This window comes from Hoplias malabaricus, chromosome X2 (assembly GCF_029633855.1).
Source record: "Hoplias malabaricus isolate fHopMal1 chromosome X2, fHopMal1.hap1, whole genome shotgun sequence".
Lineage (NCBI taxonomy): Eukaryota > Metazoa > Chordata > Actinopteri > Characiformes > Erythrinidae > Hoplias > Hoplias malabaricus.
Window position 1 is genome coordinate 35633186 of NC_089819.1, and position 13388 is coordinate 35646573.

Here is a 13388-nt window from a genome sequence, read left to right on the forward strand (position 1 = left end):
CAAATACATTAACATTTCTATAAATGCACAAATTTTTAACAAATGATTAAGAAAAGCATTTTTAAGACATTGAATATATCCAGCACATAGCCCTTTTAAAATAATGTATAAATTCTGAATATTTAAAAGAATATATTTAAATAAAGAAATAAATATAATTATGAAGAAAGAAAGAAAGAAAGGTGCTCTGTACTGCTTTACAGTAAATAAGAATAATTTAAAAAATTATATTTTTGAACATTTTTAAACATGTTTTTAAAGATAAAGTAATGAATCGTAAATATATATTATGTAATTCTGACTTTACTGTAAAGCCGTTAACAGAGCATCTTAGCGCTAGCTCATACCCACAGGGGCTGTCCTGATTTTACATACCCCTGTATCCCCCTCCCCCATAATTGGTGGACATCTAATGCTTTTGCACTCTTTGTAATTGTCAGTCCAGTTTGTAAAACTTAATAGAAACAATTAAGTACAACACATTCATGAGAGCTAAAATATGTTGGCAGAACCGAAACACATACATTGTTAATAGCAATGTCTTTAATATATATATGATCAATCAAAGTGCCATTTTCAGTGGTTGCATCTTTTACCAGTTGAGTAAACCCATGATGTAGCATCATTTCAGTCATTGTGTTGGATACAAAAAGATTTTCATTAAAATCTCCCATAATAATTTTTCCTCCTGCAAAGTTGTCTATATGTGTAATCAGATTCACCAACTTGTTCAGAAATCCTTTAAGACTGTATGAAGGTGGTCGATATAGGATTGCTGCTGTTGAATTCAGATGGGGAATAGTAAACTGCATGCACTCTAGGTTCATACAGGGTGAATCATGAACATTACAGTTTGTCTGTTGCTTGTAATAAACACCAACACCACCATGTTGTTTCTCTTTCAGTTCTGCAAACACTGCTTCTGTTTGGTCATATGAAACACATCTTGGTTTGTTATAGAATGAAAATCCAGGGATCTGTAGATAGTCTAAATTGTGAGTTGATTGTACCCAAGTTTCTGTCATACAAATGATATCAGCTTCCATATACCTTTTGTCTTGTTTTATATCTTCCACATGACATGTCAGTCCTTGAACATTGTGCAGAAGTAACTTGCAGGATAAATGTGATAGCTGTGTTTCTGTAATTGGTTCAATAAATGTAGGCATGTTTTCCATTACATGCTCAACATCTGATTTTGCATAAATAGCACTTTCTTTGAAATCTTCAATTATAAGACCCTGAAGACATGTCACACGACTTAAGGCTACATATGCTTGTCCAGCAGCAAATATCTTTTTAAGAGATACAACAGCTTTTTCAACAGTAAGACCTTGTACTTTGTGGATAGTGCAAGCCCAAGCTAATTTCAGAGGAAATTGACGCCGTATACCACCACTTTTTGTGACTTTTTCTTCTTCTGGTTCAATTGGTGTTGCTTTTTCTAGTTCTGGTTTAAAGCACCGTGTTTTTGTTCTTAAACCTTTACCAGCTTTTGCGTTGTCAAATGTCACAAATATTTTTTTTGGGAATTCTTCTCCAGGATTAAAACATATTTCACTCACTGTTCCAAAAGCACCATTTACAAGTCCATCTGAAACATCAATGTTTTTAAGAAGCATAACCCTTGCATTGACTCCAATGTGAAGTGATCGTGAAAGACATGTTTTGCAAATATTGCCATGGTGACCCTTTACTCTTTCAAATCGTCCAGTTTTTGCAATCCTGTCATAATCTTGTGCCTGAATGACTACAGTGTCTGTGCATGCTTTCTGCAGCATTTTTGTGTTGTGGTCATTAACCTCATTATTTGTTGCATAAATATGCAGAGTACCATTGCTGTCTTCTTCACCAGTTTCACATTCTTTTAGCATACTGACATCTTTTTCCAGCAATGGATCACATTTCTGGCGTTTCCTTAAACGATTAAGTAACTGGACAAACTCAATATCTTTTTGTCTCATAATCTCAGTGAGCTCAGCCAAAACAAAATTTTGCCATAGATTCCCACCTACATGTTCAGCATATAAAGGTTTACCCTTCACTGGATTGAGCTGATAGAAATCTCCAACTGCAATGACAGAAACCTTTCCAAAAGGTGAATAATCTCCAGTTTGTTTGATCTGCCTCAGCCTGCCATGAACATATCCAAGAAGTTTATGATCAACCATTGAAATTTCATCAATAATTAATATGTCCAGATTTCCCAACTTTGATCTCAGAGAATTTATTTTTTCATCTCCCAGCGGCTGATATGGTAGCTTTGCATCTGTACCGATGGAAAAAGAAGTGTGTATTGTTGCTGCATCAATGTTATAAGCACTAACACCAGTTGGAGCTGTTAGCAACACACGTGTCTCATCAGGGTGGTTTGACAAGCGACACAGGATACGTTGTGCCTCATAATATATTGCTTTGATCAGTAAAGATTTTCCTACTCCTCCAGGACCTGATATAAATACATGAAATGGTTCTGGATTTTTACCACATGCCTTTTGTATACACCAACCTCGAATTTTATAAAATATGTGTGATTGTTTTTCATTAAGTGAACGAAGTAAAACCATTGCTTCTTCCTTTGGCATGTTGTGAAGATTAGGCTTTAACGAACAGATTTCTTTGGGAAGTAGGTCTGGTATGAAATCACGGGTGTCACTGATCTCTTGAATTTCATTACATTTGTCGTCAAGGCATTCTAATCTTTCACGTTCTGTCTCTGGACAAATTTGTGCCCATGCATCTTCCATTGGACCATGTGCCTCTAGGTCTGCTTGAGCTTTATCTATAGAATCAGCCTCTTTTTCAAACATTGCCATGTTTTGGTCTACTGTGTTTTTCACAGAAACAAGTTCATTATCAGAATATTTCACAAACCCAGTTTCATAAAACTCCTGATATGTTTGAAAAGTAGATGGTTTCAGTTGTGTTTTCAAGTAATGAGGTAAAAACAGCTCCAAAATGTTCTCATAATATTTCTCTGGATTTTTGGTTGCTGAAAAACGAGGATATCGAACAACAGCAGCTTCTGTTCGGGACCGTTTCTTTACAAATCCTAATCCTTTGTCTAGCTTTACACTGTCTCTGGATGACTTCTCACATTTTGATAATATTCTATATTCTGATGCAAAGCTGGCTAAACACATTTTTTTCAAATTCTTTGCTTATATCTGTCAGTAATACTATGCATCCAAATATTGTCACTGTCTTCATCTCCCCATTCAGCTTTCCTCTGTATTACATTTAGTGGAAGACTCATTCTGACTGCATCACCAGTTGGAACAAATTGCACTTTACGAGATGCCTGTTTCAATTTCATGTTAGTAAGACGGTATACGCTTTCCTGAGCTGAAACATCACGATTATGCAGAAAAACACTACCAAGTTTGCGTAAAGCTTGTTTAGCATCAAGATTACCTTGTTCTGATGCCTCTTTCTGAGCATGTGACAACAGCAAACCCATCTCTCTCTCTGCTTTTGATATGTAAGAAATTATATAAACAATACAGGAATATGCATCAACCACAAATTGTATATCCATATTAGCATTCCATGCCCTAAGCAGATCTCTGTTATACTGATTGACCCACACATCACAAGGTTTCCTCTTCAAAACAACATTGGTTTTCTTGGTCATTGTTTGGTAAGCAGCTTCAAATGTTTCTTGATTTATACCAAGTGAAGCAAACAAAACATCAACACATTCAAAATTGGCTTCAGCATTCAATAAAGCATTCCTTACTTCATTCAATATAGAAGCTGCTAATTCCTGTTCCATCCAAGGACTGTTAATTCTCTTTGAGGAATTGATGACCTGTTCATGTTTGTTATTAACATCATTTTTATGTTCTTCAATTTTAAACCTGGTAATGAATGTCTTGTTACTTGGAGGACGTGGAAAGTTGAATCTGCAAGTAGTACCCTTAGTCTTACACGTCTTTGCATGTCTTTGGCTATGCCGTTGAACACTTGACACAATTTCATGCAACTCTTTGTCATCACCTGATGGCATTTCACATGTGACATACTGATCAACAAACTTTATAACTTCTTCATCATCATTTTTGTCTATTTTAGGAGCATTGTTTACCCAGAATAAACAGTGAGTGTGAGGTGAGCCACGGTGCTGAAACTCAACTCTCATGAAATAATCCTTTATTTCTCCAATTGGTTTAGCTTCAGACATGATGACATCTTTCAGAAAGCAGTGGAATCGATGGTCAAACATTCTGGCAGCAGTCACAGGGTTACTATTCAGCAGGCCACATCTTTCTGACCAGTCAAGTTCATCGGTTGATATGTGCTTTCCTTCTTGTTTCAAAATTGTTTGCATCAGTTCTGGCCACCGGAGGTCAGCAGAGGAAAATGAACAAAACCATGTAGGAATACCCAGCTGTCTAACCATAGAGAACAAGTCCTTTTGCACACTTTGCCAGAATACAGGAGTACCTCTTATTGGTTTGAGGAATTTATATCCTTCATCAAAATTCAAAATCCTTTGTAGAGAATCTTTATTGGCCAACGTTTCCGAAGTAACATGTGTTTTGTTGGTGTCATATCCTTTTCTCAAAGCTATTGATACATTTGATACAACCTGATTCAATTCAGATAAGTATTGTCCATAAAAAATATAATCCAAGTTTTTTGCAAATCTCCCATCTGCATTAAGTACTCTTGCATTCAAATATTGACATAATGTCAAACGTTGTGGTCTGTTGTCATGAAAAGTGCCTCTGCCTTTAGGAAAAAGTACTGGAAAGCATTTTGCTTCATTTGTTTCATCAGTTAACAGCCTGACTGGGTTGTTACATTCTGCAGGTGCAACAGACATTATCCCATCAAAATACTGGTCCAAAATATCTTGACCATGATCAACCGGTAGTAAGCAAGTATTCAAAAACATCCCATGCTGTTGTCTGTCATGAAGACTTTCATCAATGTTTTCATCATAATTATTGTCCTGTTTTTCCTTATCAACTGATTGATCACATTGATCATCATCTTTGTCTAATTCTTCAATTTTACTCAGTGGATTAATCCAATCATTGTTAAATTGAACATCACTGTAGAATTTGTTATGCTCTTGGAGATAGGCCAATGCACTTTGAATTTTCTCTGGGTGAACAAATTCATACTTATAATGCCCTTTGTAAGTCAATTTTCTCTTCAATTTCACACGAATCATCAAATCAGCATTTTCTGATCTTGGTAAAACTTCAGCTACGTCTGTTATATTAGATGGAACACAAGTGACTGGTCCATGAACACCATTTTGTCCTCCTTTTGGTAAACACACAATCCTCATGAAAGGTATATGCATGGCGATTAAATGCTTTTCCAATGAATTCAGTGTTCGCAATTCTGGAGAAACTACATCAAGTGAAAGGTTATTTGCCACACTCTGCTCTGGTATTTTCCCATTAATAATTTTTCTGTGACATGTATAGCAAATCCACAGAGAACCAGTAGGACCAGTTTTAATTGTACACTTTACACCACATGTCTCATTGCATATATGTAAATAGTTGTCTGTGATACACTTTTCTGCAATGCTGGCAATTTCAATACCTTTTTTCAAATATTCATGTTCTTTGCATTTAATTACTTGGTGTTTAAAGAGAGATCGATGACAAGAGCAACAAATGAATTCGGGCCCAGTACTAATTTTCTGTCGGAAATTTTCAATTACATACTGAATTATTTTTCTTTTGTTTTTTTCTGTGTATTTTCTTTTAGTATTCCTCATTTTAATTGCATTAGCATAAGAATTGTTTGTTTTGTATTTAAAAATTCCAATTCGCTTTACATGTTCCCTGTGTTTCTCATTTGTTCGATATTTCTCAATACTTGTCCTTTTAAAATTTTCTCTGTAATGTTCATTTCTGCTGTATTTCAAAATGCTCAACTGTTTCATTTTTTGTTTGTGGTGTTCATTTGCTCTGTATTTCAGAATACTTGACTGTTTCACTTTTTGTTTGTGGTGTTCATTTGCTCTGTATTTCAAAATACTCAACTGTTTTACATTTTCTCTATGATTCTTATCTGTGAAATATTTCAGTACACTTACAGACTTCTTTTTGTCTCTATATTTCTCATCCGTGTTATATTTGGCTGCAGTTAAAATTTTCTTATCTTGTCTGTGTTTCTCATCTGTCGCATATTTATGTTTACACAACTGTTGAATATACTTTTTTTGTTCATCATTTTCAGAGTACTTTTGGACACGTTGACTCTTTTTGTGCTGCTTATATTGCTCATTATACAAATAGTCTTCAGCTGCTCTTTTTTTAACACAATTTCTGAAAGATTCGTCACTTTGATACCTTTTTATAGTTTTCTCAACCTTTATTTCTCTATGTTGTTCACTTGTTTCATACTTTCTTTTCATTTTTTCCAGTTTACGGCGTTGTGATGCAGTTTGGAAGTATTTGTTGCCATTGTTGACCAAACACAGCCCAGAACAAACTCCATCACTTATTTTCATACACCTTACCACTTCATAATGAGACTGATTACAATGTTTTAGATAAATTCCTGTTCCCTGTTGTTTGGACAACTTATTGGATGAGTATTTAAGCCATTTGTTTTCAGTGTATGTAAATATATCCACACCTAGAAGGTCAGCAGAGGCTTGAATTTCCATTTCAGTAGCCCAAGTTCCTGCATATTTAATTCGTGATTCAGCAACGTAATATGCAACAGAGGAGTAATTCTGTCTGAGAAAGTTAATATACCTGGAGTCATTTTCTACCATATGTCTAACAACATCCCGTCTGATTTTGATATGTTCTTTCTCACTTCCACTTAATGCAAAAGCTAATGATCTGAAAAAACAATTGCCATCAGCAGCAATACTCTGTGTTTCACAAGGGTCACCTATTGAAACTGGTGCAGCTAGATCTACATGACCATGCTCAACATGAACAATATTGAGTTGTAAGCAAATGCTTTTCTGATGCCAGGTTGTTAATGGACTGAATTAAAATCTTTCACATTGCACTTGGCTAATCAACAGCACGTCACTGTCAAACTCCTCCCCTTTGCTGTTCATATGTTTTGATGGTTTATCTGCTGAGATGTTAGTTTCATTATTTGCTATAGATGTGTGTTTGTCTTTAGGTCCTTTGAATTTAAATTGTACTGGGTTACTATTAAATATTTGTTCACTTGAGTGATTTGTAACACCAACTACTAGTTTAGCTTTGTTCTCTGCAGATTTTATGCGTGTTTGAATTTCTGTAAGATGAGTGACAGGAACAAAGCTTTCTTCACTTACAGTTGCAACACCAGTGACTTCAAATGGTTTTCCATCTGCATTTAAAGACAGACCCAGAATCATAATATGATTTAGTAGAGACTCCATGTTAGCATGATAAGCTAATAAACTTGTACCTGACTGTTGATCTTCCTCACCATGTGCATTTCGTGCATGTGAATCAAAAAGGATATACCACGACCCATCTTTGATAATGGCACATGTATTGACTTTAACAGTAAACAAACAGGCATCAAATTTTGATAATACTTTCTTTATAGCCTCATCATGACACATGTACACATTCTGCATTTCACCATATTCAGTTACACCAAACAACCCAACAAACATTTCATCACAGTAGTTTAAATGAAACTTGTGACCTTGCATTGTGTGCTCTGTTGGTAAGTCATTAACAAACAGGTAACCTGAAGAATCATGAATCCTGCCTGCATTTCTAATGCTACTGTACAGCTTATCTCCATTCAGCAAGATGTCATCCAGGTCTGCTGTAGTCCAGGTGAGAATGTTTTTCACTTTAGACATCATTATTGCTGTAACACTATTCGCAACACACTGCTTATTACTATTCATGCCAAAGCGTGGGTGTCGCTGATGGAAGGAACCGCTCAAAGACTGTGGATGTTGAACACACATTGTTAAATTCACAGGGTTTACACAAAGTTTGTGGGTTTTGCCAGACAAATATTTGTCAGATTTTAACTCAAAGACATTATGATTTTCAGAGCCAGAGGCATTAATAGGATTTTGACAGGTGTTTTGACAGGTGTTTTGACAGGTGGTTTGACAGGTGGTTTGACAGGTGGTTTGACCATATTTCATGTGCAGCTTTTCATCATAGGGAAAAGGCAAATCAGTATCGACCTTTTTATGGGCAAAAGGCATAAACTCGTCAGTCAGAGCCTTTTCGTCATGGGGATAAGACATAACCCCGTCAGTCTCAGATGAGGTGCCGACAGCAGTGGCCTGATGAACAGGTGGGCTGTGGCTCACAGAAACGTCAGTCAGAACCTTTTGGTCAGAGAGCAAAGGCATAACCCTGTCAGTCAGAGCCACGTCAGAAACTCCACCACACCGGTCTGCCATCCTCTTTTTCGCAACAGCTGACCGCCGGGACGCCTTGGTTCGGGGCATCTGAAAACACATTTTAAATATTGGAACTGCAACATTACAATAATGATTACATTCTGATAGGAACTAAAATAACTGTTAAGCTACTTGATCTATAAGAATCATCATGTGCTTATGAGAACGCATGTCAAGTAAAACTGGATTTCAGACAACACTACAGGCATTCAACTTTTATTATACAGTATACACTTTTAATTTGAAAAACACATTTGAAAGCATTACACAAAAAACAAAAAAAACACTTTTATACAACTATCAGCCTTCTTTCAAACAAAACAATTACATTAACTAAGCAAATCATGTGCTACATTGTCACAGTTATATGCATTTTAATAAAAATAAATTTTAAAAATGGCTACAAGTAAACACCTGCACAAAAAGTCTAATTACATAGCATTGTTTTAAACATCTTGTACCAGACAACACATTGGATGAATAGGGCATTAGCTTTACTCCATTGTGTGTGTCATATGCAGCTTTATGTCCAAGACCATCTTTTTGCTTCTTTGACAGAACAGCAGTGCCAGTAGCTTTTTCTGATGTTGACTAGCTTTAAAATATTCTGTGCATAAACCCTGTTGTAATTTGTAAACCTGCCATTTAATAATACTTAGATTTCATAGAAAGCAGGTGCCTTGTGTCACGTACCTTTTAAGTAAAGAAACATTGATACATGAGATATTCAAGGCTGCTACTGCTCCTTACACCTAAGCTATTAGTTTACTATATAGCTAATTCTCTATTACAATAAGTGACTGGTGTAGTACCAGCTACTCAATATACCCTAGCACAGCTTTTAAATCTTTTTGCTGAAAACATAGCTGACAGCTCAAACAAGCAATATTAAAACATTATCCTATGAATGCATTTGTAAATGTAATACCAGGGACAAATCAGTATGTCTACCTCTTATGGAAGGTCCTGTAATTGAGAATGTAATTATATTTCCCATTCCCTATACTATGCTTTCAGTATTACACACAAACCAGAATGAACAAAAGAAAAATGAAGTTCATTTCACTTCCTGTAAATAAGTATGCTGCTGTAGAGTAACCCCAAAATATAAATTGTATTCGTAGAGGCAAATGTGCACTGAAATTATTCATCTGAATATAATTGCTCTTGAATAGAACTCATGTATTTTCAAGAACATGTTTTCACAAGTTCAAGCTCAAAAAAACTCAAACAATATATTTCAAAGTTGCTCAAATTAAGTAGACAAAATTCAGATACCAAAGTACGATTTACAAAACTTCAGATACACATCCAGGATACCAATGATGAGCAATCCATTCATTTGGATTTTCTCTTTCACCTTAAACGCTGCACTAGTTGCATTTTGTCGCTGCTAGATGGCGAAATACGAACACAACTTCTAAATTCAGTGCTACAAATTCAAAGGTGGTAATATTTCCAATACCATAAGTCTGATGACACAGAATTGCTTCCATATGTATTAGCTATGGCTTTTACTATTAGCTAATAAGTAACCATTTGAATCTGTATATGAAGTTATATAAAATCTGCATGAAGCTCAAAATGGTTAAATGACAACACTTGATTTTCAAAATAGAAGCCATACCTTGAATATTTTCTTATGAAGCAGTACAATCTTCCATCCACAGGAAATTTCATAGAAAAGAGAAAAGTCATAATTCATGTAAGTACAGTTGCACTAGAAAATTTGAGTAGAATAATTATTAAATTACAGCATATTATAAGTATTTATATCTACTCTACATAAACATTCTGCCTTTAAAAAAATAAAGGCTGTGAGACTGTTCACACTTACATTTTATATACATTTGTCAGTGACTGACAATACAGAATCAACTGTTGAATTCACTTACAAATCTCATTCATAATGCATTTTTGAGCACAGAATAATTGCTTAATGGGAAAGGATACCATTTTCAAACTCTACTATACTACTAAATGCTTCTATAACCATTGCAGGACTCCTGGAGATTTTAGTCATATTTCCCAGTGTGTTACTGTTGACAGTTACTGCCTGAGAAGGTTACACTTAAAACATTCAGTTTTGTCCTCAAGTATTGAAAAATTAGACCAACTGCATTTAAGCATCTAACATACTAAGCATACTACCTGCAAAACAGCACATTAAGAGTTATCTAATCATAAATGCTATGTTACAGTTAGTCCACAACAACGTGTATGAATATGATAAACTACATTCTACTGAGTATTATTATAAGGAGCTTTGCGGCAAAGTACGTTTACTGTGACAGTAGAACTAAAACTAACATTACTCTGAAAATCAGAATTGGCTGCAAAATCCTCTACAGGCTGACTAAAATGTAACTAAATTACTGAGAAAAAAAAATTACAGCTAGATTGTCAGTTATGGCTGTAACTAGATACTGCACACTAGTTTTTTATATAGAAATGTCACTGGATATTTAACATGTTGCTTTATATTTAAAGAACTTTTCAAAATAATTATAATTGCCACTACTAACAAAACAGCAAACTGCTGATATACTTTATGCACCTCATACATTACTCAGTCAAGTGCCAAATTTATAACCTTTCTCTCAATTTGCCATGTACGTGGCTAAAAGTAATCACTGGAACTTTACAGAGAACAGCCATGCTCTACAGGTCATATTCTACATCAGCCATTAACTAAGCCAATGCACTGCACACTATTTTACAAGCGACAATACACTTGGCTCTACAAATCTACTGACTAAGGTAACATTGCTCAGCTGAAGTGTATTTAATACAGCACATAAAACACTACAGTGTGCAAGACAAGGTATGCAACACTACATTCATATTATTAAGATTTGTCTTTAGATTTACAACTTTAGAGGGCAATAGCTTAGTAGTTATTCCAGAAAAACAATTTCTAAAGTTCATTATCTTGTCCATTAACTCCTTATAAACACTAATACAGAAACATCCTAACATGCCAGGAATTTAAATAAACTCCTAACTTCAGGACAAAGCAGTGTTCTAAGTTCTATTTCACACTGTACACTGAACTCTATTTGGGGAAAAAAAACAAAACTCTACAGCAGTATAAAAGCATAATTTCATTAGTATTGACAAGCATGTGTTTTTACATGCTCATTAAATTTTTTCATTCACTTGACTTTTCTTGCACTATACAATAGCAGTTTAACAGGTTCTAATTACTATCATGGCCACGGAGCTAAAAACGTGGCTATTTCATATTTAGAAGAGCGGAATTATTTAACTATTTATTAAAATTACTTAGACATCGACCGTGCATAGCTTACTACTTCGGTCATAAACAGCTCTTTGAGGTTAAACCTGCAGTCTACAAACCGCACCCCATACTACGCTAACTTTAGCTCCTTAACCATCTGCCATGGACTCCCTCGTGCTTCTCTAACTACCTAACAAACTAGCCACTAGACTTACGTTTAAGATTACAATAAACTGACGATAGAACCATTCTAAAAACATCTTATTTATGTTTTACAACACGTTAAACATCCGATAACATCATACAAAATAAAAACTTATTTTGTGAAAACATTTTTCTACAGAGCGAGGAACTCCCACCTCAAAGCAAGTTTCAATGAAAAGGAAATACGTTCTTGCGTCAGCTGCTCTTATTGCAAATTAGACAGGAAACCTATTAACGTAGCTGGAGTTTTTAAAATAAGAGTCCTCTAAAAAATAAATTGCTGACTGACGATTTTAATAAATTAAGATATTTGTAGATTACATTAATAAACAACTCCACAAATTCAACTCTACACCACTGAAACACCACTCTACATCAAAAGAAAAAATAAATACAATTCTGATGATTAAATATATGCTACAATTTTTAGACCTACAGATATCATGATATGAAACTATTCAATTGAAGAATTTATAACCCACAAGGAGTTAAAGCCCACAGTCGTAATAGCCTGATATATATATATATATATATATATATATATATATATTTGCTCTAATTACAACAAAAAACATATTTCATTTTTACAAATTTTCATTTAACCCTATTCATACAATATATATGAATGATTATTTTCTATCATAATCTCCTAGTGTATTTACGTATTTATTTCAGTTTTGCAATGTTATTTTCCATTATTCATTAAACTTTCTCATTTCAGGCACAACGGCTCTGAGCCTTACAGGGCGCTGCGGAAACCCATTCCATTTTTGGTCTAATATAATTCTGCCAAAGGCAGGTCAAGGTAAACTACCATTTCATAATATGAACAAGTGGAGACAGGTGCAGTAATGATGGTGTTACAACCTTCGGCTTCAGGCACACTTCTCATGGTGGTTATGCCGACACAAATCCGTGACCGGTCTACACAGCGCCGCTAAGTTTACCTTTACATGTAAACAATAAACATATCTTCCTATCCATATAGTAATACAAGAGACAATGTTCTCCTTAATTAAAAGTCAGTTTTTTGAAGCATTAGCACTTTCTGTTCGTGGTGCATTCTAGGACAAACTTCGACTATGAAGTTTGGATTTAGAAAAAAATAAAATGCCAAACGTGCGCAATAAAGTTAAATTAGAACCAGTTTATTATTAAACATCACCAGTCAAAATACATTAAACAGCAATTAAAGGGAAAGCGTTGGAAAACAATGTTCTGCCAGAACACTTTAAACCTAACACACAAATTAAAGTTTCTTTTAGTAAAATTAACATGCCGATGTAAAAATTATTAACATAACAAGGTACAATAGAACGACGCTGTCCAGTAAATACCTTAACGAACAATTACAACAGTTTTTCTTAGTAAGCAGAACATGGCGATGTGAAAAATTAATAACACACAAAACATAAAGTACAATTTAAGAACGACACTGTCAACTCTAACAAACAAATTACAACAGTTTTTTGTACACAGAACTTGACGATGTGAATTAAGAACATACAAAAACAAAGTACACTACTAAAGAACGACTATATTCAGTAAATGTAAACAAATAACTAAGAAAGGAACTATTTACAA

General features: G+C 34.7%; 1 protein-coding gene across 1 annotated transcript; it reads right to left on the reverse strand.

Moving 5' to 3' along the window:
* Nucleotides 1-455: 455 nt before the first annotated feature.
* On the reverse strand, nt 456-11947 carry LOC136677379 (uncharacterized). Its single transcript, XM_066654902.1, is given in 4 exon segments — nt 456-3154; nt 3157-6147; nt 7390-8407; nt 9987-11947. Coding segments are annotated over 4 exon segments (6786 nt in total). The 5' UTR covers nt 10065-11947.
* Between the last annotated feature and the right edge of the window lie 1441 nt (nt 11948-13388).